This window comes from Ailuropoda melanoleuca, chromosome 5 (genome assembly GCF_002007445.2).
Source record: "Ailuropoda melanoleuca isolate Jingjing chromosome 5, ASM200744v2, whole genome shotgun sequence".
NCBI lineage: Eukaryota > Metazoa > Chordata > Mammalia > Carnivora > Ursidae > Ailuropoda > Ailuropoda melanoleuca.
The window spans coordinates 54,805,690-54,832,880 of NC_048222.1; the positions used below are offsets into that span (position 1 = coordinate 54,805,690).

A 27,191-nucleotide genomic window follows, 5' to 3' on the forward strand; every position below is an offset into this window, starting at 1 on the left:
AACTTTGCATCGGAATCCGGGGATGTACTGTATGGTGACTAACATAATATAATAATAAAATTTAAAAAAATTTAAAAAATTAAAAAAAAACCAGAAGTCAAATTTATTAACATTTAATCAGCATCATGGTTTTCTAGTGACTGGAATACTTGTATCTACCGTCCAGGTTCCCTTCATCTCATTATCAGTAATTCCTTTAGTCACCATGAAATTAGAGCAAGTGGAGATGGATGGATTTTTTTTTTAAGATTTTATTTATTCATCAGAGAGAGAGAGATAGCACAAGTTGGAGGGACAGAGGGAGAAGCAGACCCCCCGCTGAGCAGGGAGTCCCATGCAGGACTCCATCCCAGGACCCTGGGATCATGACCTGAGCTGAAGGCAGATGCCTAACCACCCAGGCGTCCCCCTCCAAGGGAGAATTTTATTGTGATTAACTTAAAAGCTATAAATTAATTTGTAAAGAATTATAGTTTTACATGTCTCAGTCTCCTTATATAGCTTTTAGAAGAATTTGTGTTTTCTTTCACTGTAGCTCTCTGACAGTTTTCATAAAGTTTTTCCTTTGGTATTTATGTTTCTTAGTGTATACATTTTCTTTAGACTTCTAACTAGCTATGTTGATACGTAAGAAAAAGGCTTGATTTTTAATGTTTCTGTGACATGTGTTTTATTTTTTATTGAAGTGTAGTTGGCATAGGAGGGTCTATTAATTTTAGTGTGAACACAATTCAGCAGTTGTATCCACTGTGTTGTGCTCACCACAATAAGTGTAGTCATCAGCCGTCACCATACAACATTATTACAGTATTATTGCCTGTATTCCCTTATGCTATACTGTTCCTCCCCATGAATTACTTATTTTATAGGTGGCAGTTTGTACCTCTTTATCTGCTTCACCTAATTTGCCCATCTCCCCTCCTCTGGCAGTTTATTCTCTGTATGATTCAGTTTCTGTTTTTCATTTGTCTTTTATTTTTCCTTATTTATTTTTTAAAAGGTATGTATGTATGTATGCATGTATTTGAGAGAGAGAGAGAGATTGTACATGAGCAGAGGGAGAAGCAGACTCCCTGCTGAGTGGGCTGGATCTGAGGACCTGGAGATCCTGACCTGAGGCCAAGTCAGCCGCTTTACTGACTGAGCTGCCCGGCACCCAGTTTGTTTGTTTTTCAGATTCTACGTATGAGTGAATCGTATGGTGTTTGTTTTCTCTGATTTATTTCACTTAGCATAATATCCTGCAGGTCATCAATGTTGTCACAAACGGCAAGATCTCATTCTTTTTCGTGTCTGAGTAATGTTCCTCTCTGTGCGTGCCTTATCGTCTTTATCCATTCGTCTATCAGCGGACAACGGGTCCTTCCGTAGTTGACTGTTGTAACTCATGCTGCAGAGGTATTTCTGTTGTATCTAGCTCTCCGTTATTTTATTGAATTGGAAAGTTTTTCCTACTTTTCTTGACTCATCTAGGTCTAGCATCACTTGTGAAAGGAAATTTTTACTTAGATACCACTTAAAATATTCAATATTAAGTTACGACAAAAACAACCCAATTGTATATCTAAAAATAAATTTGCCTTTTATTGCAGCCATTTCTCCCCCTGTCTGATAGTGGTGTTATATATGATTCTGATGAGAGCATTCATAGTGATGAAGAAGAAGATGACACCTTTTTTTCAGATACACAAATACAAGAGCATCAAGATCCAAACTCTTACAGGTAAATAAGGATTTCTCTTTTTAATTAAAAAATCCTGATGTTAGTAATGTTACATAATATTATCATGAATTTATAGAAGAACTGACTTATAGTTTCAGGTTAGTAGTTCTGTACCTTTGAGGTACATTTCTAGACAGCAGAGAATTCCTTTAACATCTAGTTTTAAAGAATAGCTTACATCTAGAGTGGAAACAAACATTTTTAGTGAGGAAAAATACATAGTTTATTGCTGTGCTATTAAAACTTAATATATATTCATCGATATGCTATTAGATTCCATGTGACTGTGTGGTAAATCTTTTTCCATTAGGTAATTTTCAGATATTGCAAGTGTCATATATTGTTACATATTTCGTATTTTCAGAGACTACAAAGGTTCAAGTTGTTAGAGAAAAAGAGCTTTTTTTCCTGGGTTGGAGATTGGGTTAAACAATTGATAGGAATCATTACTGTGCTTCTCTCCTGGTGTTATTTTCAGTGAAGGAGAATTTGTTTGTTTGTTTCCTTGAACAGCTGGGCCCTTCTGCATTTGACAATGGTTAAGCTGGTACTTCACAACGTGAAGAATTTCTTTCCCATTGCTGGATTGGAATTCTCTGGTAAGTAATTAATGTTCTTAAACATAATAAATTAGCATTGAGTTTGTCTTCATGAAAATCTATATAAAAGAGCATTTGGTACTAAAAATTAAAGATTTTATGAGGTCTTGTGTTTTTTAGGCCCCAGTCTATGATTTTAATTCATAGCAGGAACCCCTGATTACCCAGAGGCTGGAAAGAAAAAGCAAGAAATCGGCCTAGAGAAGCTACACATTTTCTCAGTTCATCTTAGAGAGCTGGCTTTCTGTTTTGTTAAAAGCATTAAGAATCCAAATGGTATGAGGTTAACATTTTCAGGTGTATTTGTGTTTTCAGCGGTTTTGCCTCTAAAAATTCAGATTTTTAAAACATGTGGATGATGATCACCATTTTTTTTTAATCAAAACAAGATGACATTTTCTATCACTTTTTAGAGTTGCCTGTGAGATCACCATTAGGTATTGCTGTGATTAAAAACTTGGAGAACTGGGAACAGATCTTGCAAGAGAAAATGGATCAATTTGAAGGACCACCCCCTAACTATATCAACACATACCCAACTGACCTTTCAGTAGGAGCGGGACCAGCTATTCTTCGAAATAAAGCAATGCTAGAACCGGAAAATACTCCATTCAAGTAAGGATGCTGTCATGATGCTCATGAGAGTGTAGCCTGGTTTAAGTTTCCTGGAAGATAGTTTGGCAAAATATACCCATATTATGTTTCTATAAAAACATTCATAACTTTGAACCCGCAGTTCAATTTCTAGGAGTATATATTAAGGAAAACATTAGAAATCTAGATAGAGGGGCGCCTGGGTGGCACAGCGGTTAAGCGTCTGCCTTCGGCTCAGGGCGTGATCCGGCGTTATGGGATTGAGCCCCGCATCGGGCTTCTCCGCTATGAGCCTGCTTCTTCCTCTCCCACTCCCCCTGCTTGTGTTCCCTCTCTCGCTGGCTGTCTCTATCTCTGTCAAATAAATAAAATCTTTAAAAAAAAAAAAGAAATCTAGATAGAAAACATTTTCCCCAGTATTACCTATAATTCAATAGACTTATTACTTTTATAATTAGAAAAAAACATTTATTATATGTTAGCCATTATTTTAAGAACTTATACAGAAATATTTTGGAATAAGAATCTACATAAACAAACAAGGTGCTACTGACATTTTGGCAGTAATTTTTGTGAGGCATCTGTCCCATAATTAAAAGTATTACAAGCTTGAAAGAGAAGGCTTTTTAGGTGGGCTATTAAAAATGAAATCTGTGACCTTATATTCATTGGTGGTGATATGTAACCAAGAGAACCAACCCTACAATATAATTTAAAAAGAGAATAATAATAACTTCTTTTGACTCACAGCTCAACCTGTTCATTCAGAGAAGCTGTAATTAGAGAATTAATTTCTAGATGAAGGAATGATTTTTAAAAGACCTAAAAATTAAAAGAGAAATAAATTATAAAATTTTGTTGAGCTTAATAATGTTTATTTACAATAGATAATGAAGAGGTTTTGTTTTTTTTTTAAGTTTCTGCAAATATGAAGCCTATTTTCTACAGAGTAAAAGAAGATATGTTAATTTTTTCTAATAGATCCCGGGATTCTTCTGCACTTCCAGTCAAACGACTTTGGCATTTCCTCGTTAAACAAGAAGTCCTTCAAGAGACATTTATTAGATACATTTTCACAAAGAAAAGAAAACAGAGTGAGGTATTTTGAAAAAATTTTTCTGTTGTAGTTTTTTTTAGTTTTAACATTTCTAACGAAGTCAGTGCTTGATTTACTTTTTGATTGGAACTTAACTATCTTTCATACCTTATAGGTACTAGTTTACCAGACTACAGTGAATTTCTTCTATAAGATAAAATCTTACAATTTTCATTTTATAACAATGAAGCCAACATAGGTCCCTTGGTTAATCATGTATAACCAAGTGAAAGTTGGTCCTTCTTTTGCAATACTTGCTGTTGGGCTTTTACAAATAATAAATATTGTGATGGATGATTTGGGTAGTTTAATATATAAATGAATGTACTCTATATTATGATTCTTTGAATATCATGTATTGGAAATCTAACATAGTCCTTTAAAAGCATCTTATTTATGTAGCACTTAGAAATGAACGTGATAAACTTTAGAAGCAAGAAATGGAGGATAATTTTGTGAAAGAGAATAAACTACAGAAATACCAATATGAGGAGAAGGAAGTTTGCTTTTATAAAGTGAGGCAGAGGTATTTTTAAGTTAATAATGTAATGCCATACAGGGTTCAAGAAGAATCAGGAATTTGAGAGACTGGTACTTTAGAGCTTGAAGTCATCTCTTCCTTATAAAAGGAAGGGTGCACAGGTCTGTTCTACGAGCATGAGTCCATTTGGCTACTCAGTGAGGTAAGGGGCAGTTTGGAGAGTGTTCAGAGTAGAGTATCAGATGAGATTAAAGATTTGGCAAACACAAGATCTATGAGAAAAGGGGAATGAATTAAATTTCACTTAGAAAAGTGAAAACTGAGAGGGACAGTTTACATGGCTCAGTTTCCCAGGGTAAAACATAGAACTGCGTCTCCATTTTCCCCCCTACCTGGAGTAGCAGAACCTGCCCGACTCATTCTTTCATTAGTCACTCAGGTCTGGATGGTAACTGTGGTCAGCCCTTGTGAATAGTCACTGATTTTCTGTATGGATTTAAAATTATGTACCTAAGTGAAGAAGTAGGGGAAATGAGCTGTGGGGGTTCTCTGGAGTCTTAGAAGCTTTTTTTGATAACCAAAGATCCAGATGGTATTGAAATTATTGGTGTGTAGGGTGTGTTAGGGAAATCACAGAGCCAGATTCTTCTCCTCTTTCATTCAGTCCGCCGTGTACAGTATTCCCTGTGGTGATGCTGAGTCCAAATTCTGTAGAATAAGATCTAGAAATCTAAGAAATAGACTTAACATTAGACACTTGCTCAGGTAGGACGCTCTCATTCCCAGGAAGCCAGTTCACTGAAGGATCAATTTTTTTGAGCGTTTAGTTCTTCAAATTCTTAAATGTAATGATTTATTGAAAATATAAATATTCATACAGTTTGTAGTGGTGGTTCGGTTGTATCTCCAGAGCCTCAGAGGCTGTGGGAAGCCAGGGGTCTAGGTTGCTGGGACCCCCAGTCTTGTCCTTCGGGATCTGTTCTCTCAGGTTTCTCTCCTCTTTAAGCCTCTCCCTCTTCCTGCCCCTTGGTCTCCATGTTCTTGGGATCAGCAGCCCATGCTGTGTGTTCTCTTCAAATTTTCTACCAGCAGAGGGTCTCCAGGAAGAGGGAGGTGGGATAGAGATAAATTGAACATTTCTTAAAATGCTGTGTAAGCATTGGTTGGCTCCATGGATGGGAAGTACATGGTGGGAGTTAGGATGGGAAGAAGAATTTTTATCCTGTACCCTTTTTTGTACCTTTTGAATTTCAAATTACAGAATGGAATTATTATCTTGTCTAGTGCTAGCCAATAGAACTTTCTGTGATAGTGGAAAATTTTATCTTTTCTACACAGTAGTTAGCAGTCACATATGGCTACTGGGCACTTGAAAAGTGGCTAGTGTGACTTAATTTTCTTTGAATGGTCATATATGGTTAATGGCTATTGTACTGAGTAGACATATCTGAAAATTTGTTTTCATTAAGGAAAAAATTTGCAAAAATGTTAAAGCTGTTAAGACAAAATAAAAACTGGTCACTAAGCTCAGAAATATGGAACAATTATCAAAACTACCCATTCAATAAGAGTGTTATCTTTTTAAATTGTTAAATAGGATTTTGGTACTCGTAAATTTGATAAATTCAGTGAATTGATTGACAAACTAATCCTAAAAATTCTAAAATTTTGCCTCATTTAAAAAAATTATTTAGAAAATTCTCTTGACAAATGCTGAACTTTTAGATATATTTATAAGATATTTTTACTCATTGAATACATTAAAGAAAAATATTCCATAAGACAGTTTTTTTGCGAAATCAATAAATGTTGCAAACTCAGCGACTTGATTAAAGGTTCTTCAGCAGTTTGGCTTTTGCAGAGTGGGCCTTGCACACATGTACCTTTCAGTCGTTGTCCACGGCAGCAGCCTTGGGCAGTCGCCGAAGGCATGTGCAGAGAATTTGGCCCTTTTGGCTAAAGTGAAGCAGTCATTCCAAGAGGTATTAGGAGGAGTGTGTTGCTCGGATCAAACCTTCACAGGTTTCCACAGCGGAGCAGAACCGTCATTTCTGATTGTAGCCATCCCTAATGACCCTGTCATCAACCAGGAGCAAGCTGATGATGTGATTTCTTTCCTGTGCCCCATTTGATCAAACATTTCTTTGCCTATAAGGAGAAAAATTTGATTATAATAAAACAGTTGATGGGAATTCTAATCCCTGACTCCTCCTTCATGGATATATTTGTTATGAGTAAGAGTGAAATAATTATCAGTACTTTGAATCTGTGTTCAGAAATAGTTTCAATTTGTATTTGAAATGACGCCTGTAGGATAGGAATCTATGTAGTATAGAATGCACCCTCTCATTCAGGTAGCTTTTATTTTTAGAGAGATTGCAGCTTAAATTAGGATTTTTAGTTACATTACTGGTATGCAAATAATTTTTATTCTGAAATGGCCTTTTATGCATGGAATAGTTACGTTACCTTGAATTTTGCTTGCTTTGCTTTGTGTTGCGTTCATCTGAGGACATGATATTTCACTCCGTTTTTCCTTTTTGATTTTGTGCTTTTAAAAGGAAAAGTTTACACATTCACTCTTACCATCTTTAAGTTATGGATTGACCATTTCAATTTGACATGTTTCATTCTCTTTATAATTTCGTTTCATGCATGTGTTTGTGTTTGTGACGGTGTGGTGGTAGTCTGTAGAAGAACATGTGGAACAGGTCAAACAAAACTGCGTAGCAGAGGATTCCCGCAGCAAGGTAGCGTCCCGTGCTCTTGTCCTTGGCTCATTCTCCGAGTTCAGGGAGCTAACCTTCACCGCTAATACTAACCACGTGGGCCGATCAGAACACTCGCTGCTCCCATACACGTCCGTGGCGTAGGGTAGGAAATTCTCCACCATTTCCGACTTGGTCTTCCTCAGCGTTGATGCTTCTCTTTCCTTCTTTCTGTTGCGTTTTCACGTCTCCCCCTTTCCAGTCTGTTTTTAGACATGATTGTTTTATCTTTCCACCTTGATTCTGTGTATTCTTTCCTTCCCGTTACCTTTGACCCTAAGCCAGTGCACCTTCCTTTCATCCGTCTCCTTTGCCCCTTCTGTTCTTTACAACTTTCCTTATTCCTGTCTTAGCACCTCGCCCTATTTTACGATGTTTACTTTCTTATATGACTCCTTTGTCTGCCTGTCTTTTTCCTCCTCTCTGTGCCTCTTGATGCATACACATTCTTACTGCAGTGTCTGCACGCTTTTCGAAGAGATGCAAGGGGCCTATTGCTGTTACAAATACGAATGAAAACTCTGCCAGCCATCTTTCATGACGGTTAACCAGCATCCTCTTATCCCAATGGAAGTCTATTAACTGGGGTGATTACAGGGCATCAGAGAATTTAAGCTAATTCCAAAGCTAAGTCTCAACATACTAAAATTACTGGTACCTTTTTTCTTGCTGCTGCTGTTATATTTTCTTATCCTTCTTTTAAATTTTGTGGAATGTGTTTGTGTCTCACATGTTGCTACACGACAGCTGAACCTGCTGATAAACATTTTGTAGGTTGAAGCTGATCTGGGCTATCCAGGTGGAAAGGCGAAAATCATTCATAAGGAATCAGATATGATCATGGCATTTGCCATTAATAAGGTAAAAGCTATAGTCATTATAAAGATTGCACTTTTTTTTTTTTAAGTGAAATTGCTTTAATTCCTGACTCTGCTTTACAGGCGAACTGTAACGAAATTGTCTTGGCTTCAACACACGATGTACAAGAGCTCGATGTTACTTCTCTATTGGCCTGTCAGTCATACATATGGATTGGAGAAGAATACGACCGAGAATCCAAAAGGTTAGTCTGTCTCGTGTAGTATCTAAAATGAGGTCTTCTTTAAAAAGAACCCACTAGGGGCGCCTGGGTGGCACAGCGGTTAAGCGTCTGCCTTCGGCTCAGGGCGTGATCCCGGCGTTCTGGGATCGAGCCCCACATCAGGCTCCTCTGCTATGAGCCTGCTTCTTCCTCTCCCACTCCCCCTGCTTGTGTTCCCTCTCTCGCTGGCTGTCTCTATCTCTGTCGAATAAATAAAAATTTAAAAAAAAAAAACTTTTAAAAAGAACCCACTAAATGGTTATGTACATGATTTGAATTATCTTGAAAAGTATATATGTTTCTCTCTTTACTTGGGTAGGAGACAAACATAATTGGCTTAGCTNTTAAAAAAAAAAAACTTTTAAAAAGAACCCACTAAATGGTTATGTACATGATTTGAATTATCTTGAAAAGTATATATGTTTCTCTCTTTACTTGGGTAGGAGACAAACATAATTGGCTTAGCTGCCAATAAAAGGTTCTTCTTACATCAATGAACAAGTTAACTGTACTTCCTCCATGAGACATGGAACTAACTATTCATAGTGTTGGAGTCAGAATAATCTCCAATACCAAAGCCTAATGCCATAACTATAGCATTGACATTTAACCCCAAAGAAATGTCAGGAATTACATAGTATTCAGTAAATTCAGCTGATTTGGATAATTAAAGCAAAAAGTAGAATACAATAATATATTAATTAGACTGATAAGTCACATTTACTGGGTGATTTTCAGTGTTTCTTCTTGATTAACACCTGATAAGCATACCTTTTTTACAGATAAAAATGTGGACAACTCTACTTTCAGTAATGCTATGGGAACCGCACCAGCAGTGTTGTGCAACACCTTCCTCTTTGCGGTTCCTCCTCCATGCTTGCCCTCCCTCTTTTCTCCAGACTCTTATTTGCTTGGGAAATGGTGCATCATGACCTCTCTCCTTGTTCTGTTGGGTTTTCTGTTTTGTTAGCATATAATATTACCTCAGAGTTGATGTCAGCATATAATATTACTACAGAGTTGATGTAACCATGTAATATGATACAGTCCTTCATAAAAATTAACATTTTTTGGTGATGATTACTAATACTTTACTTGAAGAAATCTTTAAACTGAGATTTCTCTAAAATGTGTATGAATTTGATACATGGGATATCTGTATTTGAAGAGACCTTATAATCTTCTATACATGAGAAAAAGAATATTTGTGTTAAATCCTTCAAAACAGACATTTGTTCCAACTTGTGCCAGCAGTAAAATTGCCCCCAGACGACATTAAATTTATAAATTTTGTCTAAAGAGAAAAAGTTAACCATTACTAAAGTTGCCTATGGTTAGGAATTACACCTACATTTTTCTTATGGATATTTATTCATTCTTTGTAAGTACAGCCTGTCCTGTGGGTACATAAGCAGCTCTGTAATTGGAGTTTGAGTTGAGACAATGGAATGTCCCCAGTAACACACGGATGTTTTCCACAGTTCGGACGACATCGATTATCGTGGTTCCACTACGACGCTTTACCAGCCCAGTGCGGCACCGTATTCAGCAAGTCAGGTGCACCCACCTTCCTCTCTGCCCTGGCTGGGCAGTGGGCAGACCAGCACTGGAGCCAGCGTGGTGGGTTATTTACTATTACGTATGGCTTCTGCACATGGACTCACCCAAAATAAGTTGAAATCACTTTGACTCAGGAACGATCCTAAAGATCAGGGGCAGTGACTAGTTAGTACCCCGTAATAATAGTTGCTAAGATTGCATGACTTTCTTTGTGTCGGATACACACTTTCCCTCACAACAACCCGAGGTGGTAGGTGCTTTTATTATCTCCCATTATCATTTTATAGGTGAGCAAACCAAGACGCACCAAGTGGTAAAGCAGAGACAAAGAGGAGTTGTGGCTACTACAGGTGTTCGACCAACGTGTCTGTAACGTTGGTGGTGGTTGTTAGTCACTGTGGTTGAAGGGGTCCCGTTCTCTTGCTCTGCTCTGAAGAATCTGCAGCTACTCCTCATTGTCCTCAGGGAGGGCACTTGGAGGACAGTCTCTTACTCACTCAATGAAGCCACTTAGTGCCTGGCCCCACGGGCCAGGGCCGTGCCAGTGACTGCTTCCACAGTCTGTTCGGACAAGTGTCATATGTGAAGTGGCTCAGAAAACCCACAACAGGGCGTATGCTAGTACTAATCCAGTTGTAAGAGGAATAAAGGTTATAAAACTTAGAGTTGGGCTGAAGCATATTCTTGCTTGTCTCTTCTGTGATGTGCAAAATGAATTGGGCTTTTATCTTCCTTTAAAGCTTATGAAAAGGAATCTACATAATGTTAAGAGAATGACCTCCCACCCAGTCCACCAATACTGTAAGTATTTTATTTGTGACCCAGAGCTTTGTAAATGGCCTGTCATTTTGAAATTCATTTATAGAATGGGAAATATTGGAACTCTGTAACTTCATTTCTGCTTTCCCTTTTGTGTTTCAGATCTTACAGGTGCTCAGGATGGCAGCGTACGAATGTTTGAATGGACACGACCTCAGCAGCTTGTCTGTTTCCGCCAAGCCGGCAACGCAAGAGTTACCAGATTATATTTTAATTCACAAGGCAACAAGGTTGGCTCTTGGGGCTTACTGCTAAATTCATCTGAAAAAGATATTTATGAGTTAGATGGTTAGTAAAACTACATCTAAAATAACCAATTCAGTGACCTGGATGTAAGCTGGGCAGGCAGTTTACTGGTGTCTGCTTCTATATCCCTCCTTGGCTCCTAGTAGAGGACAGGTTTTCAGAATTTTATATGGATCAATCATCCATCTGAAGATATTAAATACTGTAAAAGTAAAGAGCGCTCTGTTGAGTGTATTGGTGGTGCCTATAAGCTCGATCAAGCACCTGATAGAAACCTTTTAGTTTCTTACTAAATTATCTTAGAGATGTTTGGAGGAAAATGAAACAGGTATGGAAAAGCATTTAAAAGGTTGCAGGATATTTATAGTGCCCGACTTTCTTAGGAACTACAGTGATAGAAATAGGCGTAGGCAGAACGTTAAGTGAGGTGACTCTCCATCAGTGATTTTGCTTTCGATATGCTTACTAAGAAGCTGGTTTAATATTCATGCCGTTCTTACAGTGTGGTGTTGCAGATGGAGAGGGTTTTCTGAGTATCTGGCAAGTAAACCAAACGGCATCAAATCCTAAACCGTACATGGTGAGTATCATTCAGCATTCCCAGAGCACAGGTGGAGGCTGCTTTGTTTCTGCAGTGTCTGTTTCACACACGAAATCTCACTGGAGAGTCACTCATTGGGTCTATTGAGGAGGGGACCCCTATGCCCAGCAGCACAGCACCCGTTATTGCCCTGGTTTAAACCGAAAGGACTAAAAACCAAAAAACTTCGCTTTTCAGAACTTGAAGGATGACCATTATATTTTAAAATGTTCAGGGGCTTTCCCTGTATGTGTTCCTACTTTTTTGAAAACTAACTTCTTGATAGGTTTTTAATATAGTACCTAAAATGAATCACTACAGAATTCTAACAGGTTCTGTGCATTTCTAATTTGCTCTAGAATTTTTCTTACTAAACCAATCGCAATAGATCACTTCATTAATCCAAATCATACTAAAACATTGGGGAATGCAGACAAACATACCTTCACTCGGTGGGGGCTCAGGTAGGGTAGGAGGGCTGGAAGTTAGTGCTGTACTGTGCTGAACGTCAGGCTCATATATGTTGATTCTAGTTTTCTTTTCTAGACTACATATACGTTTTTAATTATGTCTATGAGACAAGATATTTCTCTTAAATTAGTGCCCTGTAGACTATCATAAATTCTTTACAGAAATGGAAGTGATCTTGAATCTGTCCGTTTTCCTTCACTCAGATCAATACCATAATCCCAAACAGAAGAATGCCTATTTTAAAATACCTGGACACCCTCCTGGGTCTTTGCCTCCAAATTTCTATTCATTCACCTGATCCAACAAGAAAAGTCATGTCTGGCTCAGTAAATAGTTTCCAGTGGTGCTGGAATATCCTTAGGAGTGGTTTGGGGCAGCCTTCAGCTTGTAGATAACTTGCAGGACCCTTTGACCTTGTCTTTATTATTGCTGAAGGTCTTCACGTGGAAGGAAAGAGATGGTAAGGAAGGTGGATGTTTGCGGTTAGGTTACAAAGTTCATTTGACTTGAGCTCTTCACACTAGTCTAAGACTACTAGCTGGGCATGTAGGGGTTTCCCTCCTTGGGTTATTAGTGTTTATTATGATTTATATTATGTAAAGTTTATTAAATGTATTTGAGATCATTAACACGGAGTTTGATTGGGCTCTTAATGTAATTAAATGGCTTGGGTAAGTTCATCCTATTCCTTTGTTAGATAATCTTTAAAAAAACCCTTTAATTCCCTAACTCTTCCAATTTTAAAGTATCATTGGATAAATAATATGCAAATAATAGCTAATCCTCTTATCACTTATTCTTTATTCTAGATGTTTAACAACTGTTCTTAGTTCATGCCTGTCTGCTAGCAGAACTGGGTGTGTGCGATTCCGGATCACCTTGGACTCCTAGGTAACATCATTTGCATTTTGTTTCTTGTAGAGCTGGCAGTGCCACAGTAAGGCCACAAGTGACTTCGCATTTATCACCTCTTCAAGTCTGGTTGCCACATCCGGACAGTCCAATGACAATAGGTAGGTTGACAGAAGCATAATAAGAAATAAGCACATTTTAAGCAGAAAGGTATTCTTGCTGCAAAGTATGGACTTTTTTACTTAGTAGAGTTTTTCCACCTCGTGAATACAAAAATTTTGTTATGTAATTCTTATCTCAGTAGTTTTCTTTATCAAGAAGAGAAAAACAAGTATTCCTAATGTAGGCTCTAGGTAAGCATATGTAATTATGTTAAAGCTTCCTTCCCCCCACCCCATTAATCTGTCGGGTTCTTGGGACGCTGTAGCCCTGTTGCTCAGTATTTTCTTTGGCCTGACACTGGTTTCATTGGCAGCACATGCCAAGAATAATGCCTCTCATTTCCTGGCAGTGGTTACTCCTGGGTTCAGGAACATCCCTTCTCCTCAGGAAATTATGTCTCCGTTTCCCTGGAGTGGTAACGGAGAAGATTGGTTGGGGGATGAGATGGCAGAGACATGTGGAACCATGTGAGACAGAACTCTGCGGTTCGAAAAGGATAAACTCTTAGATGTATCCCCAGCTTCTGCCCTCGTTCTAGTTGAGAATCATTGCTTTATAAATATGAGTGAGCAAAAAAGATAAGATGCAATGAATAAAAATATTGGACTTGAAGCCAGTAACAAAAAGCACATCATGAACCATTGTGTTTTCTTTATCAGAAATGTATGCCTCTGGGACACATTGATATCACCTGGAAACAGCCTCATTCATGGTGAGTTAAGATCTGTGATTTTTAATACATTATGAAGGAACGCTTTCCTGGTTTTATTATAGCCAGTGAGTGTTTATTCATGGGTTATAAATGAATATCTGGTTATGTTGCTGAGGTAACCATCCAGCCAGCATAGCATAGTCTATTTTGTATTCTATTTGGGAAATATGGAATGGAGATTAGGGCTATTAATAAAGCTTTTTAGGAATTAGTTGCAAAGTATTTGAGCTCAGTAGGAAGGAAGTATTTTAAAGAATTACACCTAACTATAAAATAAAAAACCTTATAAGAAGAATAAGAAATATGAACAATGCCACTTAAAATATTATTCCTTTTAAGACCATTTTCCCACCTGGTGCCCTTTTTCACATGATACTGTTGAGAGAAGGCGCCATGCTCCCGTACATTTGGGTTAAACCTAGCTGGGTGGATTCTTTTACAGAAAGATTTTTCAGTTTTTTTATCCTACTGACACACATTTTGAAAGTATAGTTATTTCTCAATTTTATTTGATTGCACATTGTTTCTCTGAATAATTAACAGCTTTTAAAGATTTACCACATACTGGTTTAAGGCTTTAATTATATTAAAATGCAGAGAATCCTGGGAAAGCTAACTCCTTACCTGGTAGCTGGCATTGTCACACAACCATAGTTGAGTTTGTTACTTACCTGATGGGAACTTGAGATGAGGCTGTATAGGTGGGAACTAAGAAGGGGTGGATGCTTGTCGTGGTGGCTGAGCGGATCATCGAGAAGCTTGGTCTCCTTCCTCTGCGCTTGTTGCTTCTACAGGCAGTGTAACTTAGTTTGGGCTTAACATTTAAACTTCCCGCATGTGTTTTCATATTGAGATTATGGATAAGAACATTTTTTCTGTCATTGCTTGGGATCTTTAATACTTGGATCATGATTACAGAAATTGAAATGAAAAATTTGTAATTTGTGTTATTTAAATGTGCATTTAAACATTACCAGAATTGTCAGGATAGAACTTGTCTGGGAGAGACTTCTGGTGTTCTCCTTCTTCAGGTTTCACATGCCACGATCATGGTGCCACGGTCCTTCAGTATGCACCCAAACAGCAGCTCCTCATCTCCGGGGGTAGGAAAGGCTACGTCTGCATTTTTGACATCAGGCAAAGGCAGCTGATTCACACATTCCAGGCCCATGACTCCGCTATTAAGGCCCTGGCTCTGGCTCCCTGTGAGGAATATTTTACTACAGGCTCAGCAGAAGGTAACATAAAGGTGAGTCAGTGCAGATGCTGGAATGTGCTATTATCCGTCTATGCTGTCAACACTGGGGAACAGAAACCCCACCGCACTCTTTGATCTTTGGTCTCTTTCTCTTCTTTAACGACTTACCCTTTGTGTTTTTACTCTCTTTTCCCCCAGGTTTGGAGACTGACAGGCCATGGCCTGATTCATTCATTCAAAAATGAACACGCTAAGCAGTCCATATTCAGAAACCTCGGGGCCGGCGTCATGCAGATCGACATCATCCCGGGCAACCGCATCTTCTCCTGCGGGGCCGACGGCACGCTCAAAACCAGGGTTTTGCCCAATGCTTTTAACATCCCCAACAGAATTCTCGACATTCTGTAGAGTTCAAGATTGGGGCTTTATTTTTATAAACATTTCAGTTAAAATACACTGTAGTAGCGGATAGGCGTTTCTGCTTCCCAAGCAGCTGTTCCCACACCGGAAACAATGCAGAGAATCTCTGTGTCGAATGTGAGGCCGCCCCCAGCTGAGCGTTGCCCATACAGGCTGGTGGAGTGACTGTGCATGCACCTTGTTACCATGCTGACACACTTCAGAACCAAACCCTAGTGTTGTATGAGGGTAGCTATTCTTTACAGCATTTAGCAAACCTGATTCAGAAAACATTGGAGGTTAGAAGTTAGTTACTGTGTTAGTAAGTTATACTAATGGGAAGGACCTTTATACCAAACTGAGGACGAGAATGTTGCTGAGTCAGGTTTTTCTTCCTCGTCTTTCCACTGGTGGAAGCATGAGCGCAGGCTCCTGTGTTCAGGGAAGGGGAGTCATGGCGCGAGCCGCTCCCGAGCAGCGGAAACCCTTTCCGAGCCGTGGCGAAGCGTGCAGTGACTAGTTCTCTGCTGGGAGAGGTCATTTCCATTCCTTCCTGCTGATGATTATTTTTCCTGTTAGTGTTTTTACTGAGCTAGGACTGTAACTTGCAAATGAGTGCAAATTTAAATGCAATGTTTTCCTTACAATTTGCACACATTTTTTGGACTGCTAGTTTTTCTATTTAATTATCTGCCTTCATGTTAGGAATGTAATACGTGAACATGACATATTTGTAGTTGACCAGACATACCAGTTCAGTACTTTTTTCTTTCAGGGCTAAGCACCCACCACATTTAAAGCTATGTTGAAACTACACCGATAGAGCATTTCATATCATCATTTAAATGAATGTTAGGCTTTTTGTGGCCAGTTAATAGTTGATGAGATTGGTGATATTATTTATTACCACAGCCTATTGTATAAACTATGCAGAGTTAAAATATTATTTGCTTATAAATTATTAGCCAATGTTGTCATATTTTGATGTACCTCCTTGGTTATGACCAAAAAATGTTCTTGAGGTATTGAAACCAATGTCTGTGTGTTTAATGTTTACCAGCAAATTGTCTCATCATGTTAATGAGAATGTTTAATGCCTGTGTGGTAAATAGTAAAATATAATGGCATAAAAGCACCTTTCTCTGAAGGCGATGTGACGTTCGGGCTGTGAAATACATATGTAAAAGAAAAATAAATGTTATTTGTTAGAGTTTTACCTTAGTTTGGTCTGGTCTTCTTTAACAGTATTTTTTAACTACTCATCATTTTAAATTTGAGTAAATGCTTGACTGTTTGTTAAAAGAATTTTTAAGCTACTCGGCTCTTCATTTATTCACTGATATTTACTGAGTACTTCTGTAGCAGAAGCCGTTCTAGGAAACGGGACGCAGCGGTGAGCCGGACAGAAGGGCCTCCGCGCTGGGGTTTAGTCAGGTAAGATCTAACCTGACTACCTTTTCTTGCTTGTTGAATTAAATGCTGATTTTGGTGCGGAGCCGGGAATAGTGCTTATGTGGAGTCAAGCTGAGGAAGGAGGGTGTCTGAATACATAGAAACACAAATGTGACAAGAATTGCGAATCTAGGCATACACTCACCGCAGCTCAGTACACAGTAACCTGTGCGTGCTGCCTCTTCTCCATCTTTTAACCGTTACACCGAAGCAGTTCCAGCCGATCCGGTCCATCTGCAAGAGAACAGAATGTTGAAACAAATTCAGACGTTTGCAGTAGCTGCCACCTTCTTGGAGCTATTGCTTTACAGTAATCTGCCCTACATCATAATAATTCGTTTTTAAAAAGTTTCAAAGACATGTTTACAAGTTTTAGGTTTCCAAACCAGTGAGCCAATACTAGAGTCTCCAGTTACTCCCCTCCCTCCCGGTTTCCCTTACTAACATTTTGCGTTCGTGTGGTATTTGTTACTGCTGAGGAACCAGTACGGGGCATTCACTCAAGCCTCTGGATTCTATTACGGTTCGGCCTTTGCGCTGTACGGTTCAGTGGGTTTTAGCAAACGTATAATATCATGTACCCTTACAGGATCATACAGAGTAGCCTCATTGCCCTGCAAGTCCCCTGTGTTCACCGCTCATTCCTCCCCTTTCCCCCAGTCCCTGGCAGCCACTGGGCTCTCTGTCGCCTTTCCCGGAATGTCCTGTAGTTGGAATCCTACACAATGCAGCCATTTCAGCTTGTCTTCTTTCACTGAGCGGTAGGCATTACAGTTGTTGCTTGATAACCCATTTTTTAAAATCACTGATTAGTCCATCTATGAAGACCCTGGTTTCTCCATTCATCTTTCAAGATCTTGATCGCTTCCAGTTTTTCTCAGTTAACAAATAAGGTGCTGTAAACATTCGTCTGCGGGGTTGTGTGTAGACCTAAGTTTCCACTCTGTTGGGTGAATACCCAAGTGTGAGATTGCTTGATCTTATGCTAAAAGACTGTTTAGCTCTGTGAAAAACTGCCAGACTTTTCCAAAGTGACTGCACCAATTTGTATTCCTACCAGCTGTGAATGAACTCTGTTCAGAGTTTGTGAATTCTGAGAGGTCCCGTTTGACGTCCTCATCAGCGTTTGGCGTTGTCAGTGTTTGGGACCTTAGCCATTATACAAGATGTACAAGGACACCTCATTGTTTCAGTTTGCAGTTCCCCAATGATACAGGATGTTAAATGTCCTCGCATCTCTGTATTTTCCTTGGTGAGGTGTCTCTTTAGCTCTTTTGCCCATTTTTTAATTGGGTGGTTCTCTGTTGAGTTTTAAGAGTTGTATATCTAGAATGCAAATTATTTTATCGGATAGGTGTTTAGCCAATACATTCTTCCAGCCTGGGGCTTAGCTTTTCATTCCCTGAATGGTGTCTTTTGAAGAGCATAAGCTTTAAATTTTAATACATTCCAACTCAGGTTTTGCTTTCATGAATTGTGCTTTTGCTGTTATGTGTAAAAACCCATGAAAACCCCCCCGAAAAATGTCAACTAGAGTATCTGCTTTCTCATCTTCTAAAGTTTTACGTTTTATATGTAGGTCTGTGATCCATTTTGAATTAACTGTTTTTAAAGACCTGTGTCTAGATTCATTTTTCTGCTTGTGAATGTCCAATTGTTCTCACACTGTTTTTTGGAAAGACTTATCTTTCTCCACTGAATTGTTTTTGCTCCTTTGTCAAAGATCAGTTGACTGTATTTGTGTAGACCCATTTCTGGACTCTGATCTATTCTTCTGCCAGTACCATACTGTCCTGATTACTGTAGCTGTATAGTAAATCTTGAAGCATTTTCTGCATCTATGGATTTATCTGTGATTTTTCTTCTTTAGCCTACTGATACGATAGATTACAGTAATTGATTTTTAAACATTGAACCAGTCTTACAAAATAGAATAAATCTCAGTCATGGTTTATAAATCTTTGTATGCATTTCTGGATTCAGTTTGCTAATATTTTATTGAAGATTTTTTGCCTCTATGCAAAATAGAGAAATCGGTCTGAGTTTTCCTGTCTTGTAATGTCCTTAGCTGGTTTTGGTATTAGGTTAAGACTGGCTTCATAGATGAGTTAGGAAGTAGCTCTGCTTCAGTTTTCTCCAAGATTTTAAACAGGTCTCATTTCTTCAAATATTTGGTAGGAATCACTAATGAAACCATCTGAGCCTGGGGTTTTCCTTTTCGAAGGTTATGAATCATTGATCCTATTTCTTTAATAGATATAAGCTTATTAAATAGATACTTCTTTCTCATTTTGTGAGTTCTGGTACATCATATCTTTCAAAGAATTGATCCATTTCATCTAAATTACTAAATTTTGTGGGCATAGGTTATTAGTATTTATTTTCTTTTTAGTGTACATGGGATTGGTAGTGATGACCCCTCTCTCGTTTCTGATATTAGTACTTTGTGTTTTCGCTTTTATTTTCTTCGTTAGACTAGCTACGGGTTTGTTTTTTGTTTTTAAGATTTTTTAAGTAATCTCTACACCCAACCTGGGCTCGATCTCATAACCCCGAGATCAAGAGTTGCACACTCCACTGACTGAACCAGCCAGGTGCCCTTACAGATTTATCATTTTAATTGAACTTTTCAAAGAGCCAGCTTTTGGTTTTGTTGAATTTCTCTATTGATTTCTTGTTTTTAATTTCATTGACTTCTATGCTAATTTTTATTTTTCTTCTACTTTTGATTTGCTCTTATTTTTGTAGTTTCCTAAAGTAGAAACTTAGATAATTGATCTTAGATTTTTCTTTTTAATAAATGCATTCAGTGCTGTAAATTTCCCTCTAAAAGCAGTGCTTTTGCCAAGCCCCACAAATTTTGATAAGTTGTGTTTTCATTGAGTTCAAAATATTTACTTTCTTTTGAGACTTCTTTGACTTGTGGTATTTAGAAGTGTGTTTAATCTCAAATATTTTAGAATTTTCCAGTTATCTTTGTCACTGACTTGTAATTCAACTTCATTTTAGTCTGAGAGCATACTTTGATCTCTATACACTGACATTTGTTAAGGTGTGATTTACAACCCAAAATTCATCTTAGTAAATGTTCCATATTTACTTGAGAAGACTGTGTATTCTCTTGTTAGATTATTTAATTTTTAAGTGTCAGATTCAGTATTTGTGATACTGTTAAATTCAACTGTATTATTGATTTTCTGTCAATTACTGATAAAGGGGTGAAGCCTCCAACAATAGCAGTGGATTTAGCAATTTCTCCTTCCACTTCTGTTAGTTTTGCCTCCTATATTTAGATGCTGTGCTGTTAGGCACATTCATGTCAAGGATCATGGACTTCTTTAGCAAGTCATGTTTCTCTTTATTCTTATCATTTTACTGTCATAAAGTCAGCTTTGTCTGAAATTAATAGAGCTGCTTTAGCTTTCTTTTGATTTGTGTTAGCATGGTTTATCTTTCTCTTTCTTTACTTTTAATTGATCTGTGATTTTATATTTAAAGTGGATGGTGGTGGGGCTCCTGGGTGGCACAGCGGCTGAGCGTCTGCCTTTGGCTCAGGGCGTGATCCTGGCGTTGTGGGGTCGAGCCCCACATCAGGCTCCTCCGCTGTGAGCCTGCTGCTTCCTCTCCCACTCCCCCTGCTTGTGTTCCCTCTCTCGCTGGCTGTCTCTATCTCTGTTGAATAAATAAATAATAAAAAAATCTTTAAAAAAATAATAAAGTGGATGGTGGTGTTTGTTTAATCCTAGCTGCCTGTCTTGTTGGCTTATTTACACTGTTTACCTTTACAGTGAGTATTGATATAATTGTATTAATATCTACTATCTTCATAACTTTCTTTTCTGCACTTTTATACTTTTTGCCATCTGATTTTAATTGAGCATTTTACATTTCCATTTTATTTTCTCTTATTGTATCAATTATACTTTTTAAAAAGGAGTTTAGGTGGTGTCCTAGAGTTTGCAGTGTACTTTTAAAAACTAAGCTACTTTCAGGTAACCTTACATACACCATAAGGAGTGTGGGTACATTATAACACAGTATCTCCAGTTGCCCCCTCCCATCACGGTAACACTGCTGTCGTTTATGACCTTGTCTATAATCCCAATACGTTGCCACTGTTACTACTTTGAAAAGTTATCTGATCAATCTAGATCAATTACGAATATGAAAAAGTTCCATTTTACCTTCATTTATTTCTTCTCTAATGCTCTTCCATTCCTGGTGTAGATGTTTCTGCCCCATATAATTTTCCATCTCTCTGCAGAACTTCTTTTAACATTTCTTGTAAGGCAGGCCTACTGGCAAAAGAGTCTGTTTTTACTGACCTGAGAAAGTCCTTTCTTCACTTTGGAAGGATAACTTCACGGGATACAGAATTCTACCCCCCCCACCCCCCAACACTTTAAATAGTTCACTCCACTCTTTTCTTCCTTCCATGGTTTCTGAATGACACAATTCTTATTCTTATTCCTCTACTTACCTTAAGAAGTTGGTGAGCTTCTGGTGGTAAATCTCCCAACGTGTGGGGTCCCTTAAGACTGGGCTCCAGGAGTTTTGACCTCTCAAGCTGGTCCACACTCAGCCTCCAGGAATTTAATTACCTCTTAAGTGTTCCTACTAGTGACTGGCTCTAGCAGCTTCTGCTCGAAGTAGGCGGTCATTCCCTGTATCAGCAGGTCTCTTCAGTTTTGGAGTGGCACTTTTCCCTGGGCTTTCACATCCTCTAATGGATCTAAGAAAATATGCTGATTTTTATATTCTGTGCTTTTTTTCTTGAGATAAGGACAGGAAAGATGACTTCCAAGCTCTATACATTGAGCCTGAAACAAAGTTCTACTTTGTGTTTTTATAATCATTATAAACTGTTTCTGTAACTAAAATTTTACTGTGCCATTGTATAATTTATATAAAGTTAAATTTGCATGAGTCAATGTTATGTACCCAGAGTACTTATATATTTAGGCTCCACTGGAAGTTTTAGAGGATATTGAGATGCAATTATGATGGCATTTTCTCCAGGAAAATGATGATTATTTGTGGATTACTTACTGTACCCTAGCCCTGGGCTAAGCAATTTACAGAGATTATCTCACTCCCAAAACAAACCTATGAGGCATTGTGTCAGTTGTTAGAGATAATGCATTTTTAAAATCCCTATTTTTCAAATGAAAGTGGTTGACACTTAGAGAATTGGGTAATATAACTCAGAAGAATAAGGATTCTACATTAGTTTGACTCCAGAGTTCACACCCACTTAACCCTACATTATATTGTGAACATTCTCCACAGATGTGTAAGTCCTCTCCACAGATTCCCTGACTTTCCTCACAAAAACATAAGCTAGGTATATATTACTAGGCAGATCTTTGAACTCCATGGGAGATTCTTTAACATAAGCTATGAGTAAACAAAAGCTTAGCACCTCAAGCAGACAAAAACAAAACAAAAACCTTGACACACTACCTACCCCAAACTCAAATCTGAGTCCTGGCTCCTATGTTGCTTCAAAGTAGAGCATATACATTGGTTGAAAAGGAAAATCAAAGCTGGGGGCATCACGTTGCCAGATTTCAAGCTGTACTACAAAGCTGTGATCACAAAGACAGCATGGTACTGTCACAAAAACAGACACATAGACCAATGGAACAGAATAGAGAACCCAGAAATGGACCCTCGGCTCTTTGGGCAACTAATCTTTGATAAAGCAGGAAAAAACATCTGGTGGAAAAAAGACAGTCTCTTCAATAAATGGTGCTGGGAAAATTGGACAGCTACATGCAAAAGAATGAAACTTGACCACTCTCTCACACCATACACAAAGATAAACTCCAAATGGATGAAAGACCTCGATGTGAGACAGGAATCCATCAAAATCCTAGAGGAGAACACAGGCTGTAACCTCTTTGACATCGGCCACCGCACCTTCTTTCATGACACATGTCCAAAGGCAAGAGAAACAAAAGAATAAACGAACTTCATCAAGATAAAAAGTTTTTGGAGGAGGAGTTAAGATGGTAGAGGAGTAGGGGACCCCTTTTTCAGCCGGTCCCCTGAGTCGAGTTGGAGAGGTACCAGACCAGCCTGAACATCCACGGAATCAGCCTGAGATGCAGGAAGATACATCTGGATCTCTACAAATGAACATCTCCAGCGCTGAGTATCGAGGTACGAAGCGGGGAGCCGTGAAGCCACACACAGATATCAGAAGATAAAGGGAAGGGGGAGGGAGCCGCCACGTTCAGGCACCGGGAAGCGGTAGCCACCTGCACGGGGAGCGGCTGGACTTGGGGATGGGCACCTGCAAGAGAGCAGACTGAGACCGTGAGCCTGAGAATGCGCACGCCCAGTCTGAAAACCAGGGCTCTGGAGCGCACATGAACCACACTGAAACAGGGAGTTCAGGAGCGCGCAGGGGCGGCTGGTGGCTGGCGGCGTTAGAAACACAAAGGACAGAGACACACAGTAGTGCGCACATCCCGGGATGCTGCAGGGTTGAGCAGCACCTACAGAAACAGAGTTAAAGTGGCCAGAACATCAGTGGAGAACGGTCTGCGATCCCTCTGTTCTGTGACAGAGGCTGAGATTCGGCCGCTGCTGCTCTCTCAGAAGAGGCACAGCAGACCGCCAGGGAAAGCCACCAGAGAACAAAAGCCTGGAAATACTGGCTCATAGTCTGCCCATTGCCATCCTCCCTCCCAGGGGACAGAGACTCTACCCAAACAGGGTTGCCTGAGTATCAGCGCGGCAGGCCCCTCCCCCAGAAGGCAGGTGGAAAAATCAAGAAGCCCACATCCCTAGGGTCCCTATAAAATAAGTGCACACTGCCTGGGTCCTGGCCAATAATTTGGGCTCTGGACAACCCCACAGCCTCTCATCAGAATGACGAGGAGGAGAAATCCCCCACAGCAAAGACAAGACAATGAGTCTGTGGCCTCTGCCACGGAACTAATGGATATGGATATAACCGAATTGTCAGAAATTGAGTTCAGAGTAACAATGGTCAAGATGATGTGTAGACTTGAAAAAAATATTAATAAAAATATTAACGAGAATATATAATCTCTAAGGGTGGAAATGAGAGCGAGTCTGGCATAAATTAAAAATGCTATGAATCAAATGTAGTCAAAACTAGATGCTCTGATGGCCAGGGTAAATGAGGCAGAAGAACGAATCAGCAAATTGGAGGATGGGTTAGTAGAAGAGAAAGCTAAAATAGAAACTTGGCTCAAAAAAATCCAATCTCAAGAATGTAGGTTACAGGAGATTACTGACTCAATGAAACGTTCCAATGTCAGAATCATCAGCATCCCCAAAGGGGTGGAGGAAAACAGAGGGCTAGAAGAGATATTTGAACAAATTGTAGCTGAAAACTTCCCTAATCTAGCAAAGAAAACAAGCATTCATGTCCAAGAGGCAGAGAGGACCCCATCCAAGCTCAACCACGACAAACCTATGCCACATCACGTCATAGTGCAATTCGCAAATACTAGATCCAAGGATACAGTATTGAAAGCGGCCAGGGCAAAGAAATTTCTCACGTACCAAGGCAAAGGTATCAGAATTACGTCAGACCTGTCTACACAGACCTGGAATGAGAGAAAGGGTTGGGGGGGCATTTTTAAAGCTCTTTCAGAGAAAAACATGCAGCCAAGGATCCTTTATCCAGCAAAGCTGTCATTCAGAATTGATGGAGAAATAAAGACGTTCCAAAATCGCCAATCATTAACCAATTTCGTAACCACGAAACCAGCCCTACAGGAGATATTAAGGGGGGCTCTATAAAGGTAAAAAGGCCCCAAGAGTGATACAGAGCAGCAAGTCACAACCGATACAAAGACTTTAAAGAGAAATGGCATCATTAAAATCATATCTGTCAATAATCTCTATCAATCTAAATGGCTTAAACTCTCCCATAAAACGCCACAGGGTTGCAGATTGGATAAAAAGACATGACCCATCCATTTGCTGTCTACAAGAGACTCATTTTGAACCCAAAGATGCATTCAGACTTAGAGTAAGGGGATGGAGTACCATCTTCCACGCAAATGGACCTCAAAAGAAAGCTGGAGTAGCAATTCTCATATCAGATAGACTGGATTTTAAACTAGAGGCCATAGAGAGAGATACAGAAGGGCACTATATTATTCTTAAAGGAAGTATTCAACAAGTGGATATGACAATTATTAATATATATGCCCCCAACAGGGGAGCAGCAAGATACACAAGCCAACTCTTAACCAAAATAAAGAGACATATAGATAAGAACACAGTAATAGTAGGGGACCTCAACACCCCACTATCAGAAATAGACAGAACACCCTGGCAAAAACTAAGCAAAGAATCAAAGGCTTTGAATGCCATACTCGACGAGTTGGACCTCATAGATATATATAGAACACTACACCCCAGAACCAAAGAATACTCATTCTATTCAAATGCCCATGGAACATTCTCAAGAATAGATCATGCTCTGGGACACAAAACAGGTCTCAGCCAATACCAAAAGATTGAAATTATCCCCTGCATATTCTCAGACCACAACGCTCTGAAATTGGAACTCAACCACAAGGAAAAACCTGGAAGAAACTCAAACACTTGGAGGCTAAGAACCATCCTGCTCAAGAATGACTCGATAAACCAGGAAATCAAAAAACAAATTAAACAATTTATGGAGACCAACGAGAATGAATACACAACGGTCCAAAACCTATGGGATACTGCAAAGGCAGTCCTAAGGGGGAAATACATAGCCATCCAAGCCTCACTCAAAAGAATAGAAAAATCTAAAATGCAGTTTCTATATTCTCACCTCAAGAAACTGGAACAGCAACAGAGGGACAGGCCTAACCCACTGACAAGGAAGGAGTTGACCAAGATTAGAGCAGAAATCAATGAATTAGAAACCAGAAGCACAGTAGAGCAGATCAACAGGACTAGAAGCTGGTTCTTTGAGAGAATCCATAAAATTGATAGACCACTGGCAAAACTTGTCCAAAAACAAAGAGAAAGGACTGAGATTATTAAAATTATGACTGAAAAGGGAGAGGTCACGACCAGCACCATTGAAATTGCAAGGATTATTAGAAACTTTTATCAACAGCTATATGCCAAAAAACTAAACAATCTGGAAGAGATGGAGGCCTTCCTGGAAACCTATAAACTACCAAGACTGAAACAGGAAGAAATAGATTTCTTAAATAGGCCAATTAACTATGAAGAAATTGAGTCAGTGATAAACAACCTTCCAAATAATAAAACTCCAGGCCCAGACGGTTTTCCTGGGGAATTCTACCAAACATTCAAAGAAGAAATAATACCTATTCTCCTAAAGCTATTTCAAAAAATAGAAACAGAAGGAAAGCTACCAAACTCATTCTATGAGGCTAATATTACCTTGATCCCCAAACCAGGCAAAGACCCCCTCAAAAAGGAGAATTACAGACCGATTTCTCTAATGAATATGGATGCCAAAATCCTCAACAAGATCCTTGCTAATAGAATCCAACAGTACATTAAAAGGATTATCCATCATGACCAAGTGGGATTCATACCTGGGATGCAAGCATGGTTCAACACTCGCAAATCAATCAATGTGATACATCATATCAACAAGAAAAGACTCAAGAACCATATGATCCTCTCAATTGATGCAGAAAAAGCATTTGACAAAATACAGCATCCTTTCCTGATTAAAACCCTTCAGAGTGTAGGAATAGAGGGTACATTTCTCAATCTCATAAAAGCCATCTATGAAAAGCCTACTGCAAGCATTATTCTCAATGGGGAAAAGCTGGAAGCCTTTCCCTTAAGATCAGGAACACGACAAGGATGCCCACTCTCGCCACTATTATTCAACATAGTACTAGAAGTCCTTGCAACAGCAATCAGAAGACAAAAAGGGATCAAAGGTATCCAAATCGGCAAAGAAGAAGTCAAACTGTCTCTCTTTGCAGATGACATGATACTCTATATGGAAAACCCAAAGGAATCCACTCCCAAACTATTAGAAGTTATAGAGCAATTCAGTAATGTGGCGAGATACAAAATCAATGCTCAGAAATCAGTTGCATTTATATACACGAACAATGAGACTGAAGAAAGAGAAATTAGGGCATCCATTCCATTTACAATAGCACCAAAAATAATATGTTACCTTGGAATTAACTTAACCAGAGACGTAAAGGACCTATATCCTAGAAACTATAGATCACTTTTGAAAGATATTGAGGAAGACATAAAAAGATGGAAAAATATTCCATGCTCATGGATTGGAAGAATTAACATAGTTAAAATGTCCATACTACCCAGAGCAATCTACACTTTCAATGCTATCCCGATCAAAATACCGAGGACATTTTTCAAAGAACTGGAACAAATAGTCCTTAAATTTGTATGGAA

The 27,191-nt window shown here is 38.9% G+C and overlaps 1 protein-coding gene across 8 annotated transcripts in view; it reads left to right on the plus strand.

Annotated features, from left to right (window-relative positions):
• Positions 1-16,557, plus strand: part of DMXL2 (Dmx like 2) — a 145,130-nt gene extending 128,573 nt beyond the window's left edge. For 3 of the 8 annotated variants that reach the window (XM_034660977.1, XM_034660978.1, XM_034660981.1), the window contains 16 exons: positions 1,593-1,723; positions 2,237-2,322; positions 2,470-2,598; positions 2,736-2,937; positions 3,898-4,015; positions 7,181-7,243; positions 8,036-8,122; positions 8,203-8,324; positions 9,824-9,962; positions 10,643-10,703; positions 10,824-10,951; positions 11,470-11,547; positions 12,940-13,031; positions 13,692-13,744; positions 14,776-14,993; positions 15,141-16,557. In XM_034660977.1, coding sequence (XP_034516868.1) covers positions 1,593-1,723; positions 2,237-2,322; positions 2,470-2,598; positions 2,736-2,937; positions 3,898-4,015; positions 7,181-7,243; positions 8,036-8,122; positions 8,203-8,324; positions 9,824-9,962; positions 10,643-10,703; positions 10,824-10,951; positions 11,470-11,547; positions 12,940-13,031; positions 13,692-13,744; positions 14,776-14,993; positions 15,141-15,350 — 1,917 coding nt within the window. In that variant the 3' untranslated portion in view covers positions 15,351-16,557. Of the gene's footprint in view, positions 1-1,592; positions 1,724-2,236; positions 2,323-2,442; positions 2,605-2,735; positions 2,938-3,897; positions 4,016-7,180; positions 7,244-8,035; positions 8,123-8,202; positions 8,325-9,823; positions 9,963-10,642; positions 10,704-10,823; positions 10,952-11,469; positions 11,548-12,939; positions 13,032-13,691; positions 13,745-14,775; positions 14,994-15,140 lie in introns of those variants that run through there. The other 5 variants (XM_034660979.1, XM_034660980.1, XM_019800946.2 and 2 more) reach the window with 3 other exon arrangements.
• Positions 16,558-27,191: the final 10,634 nt, after the last annotated feature.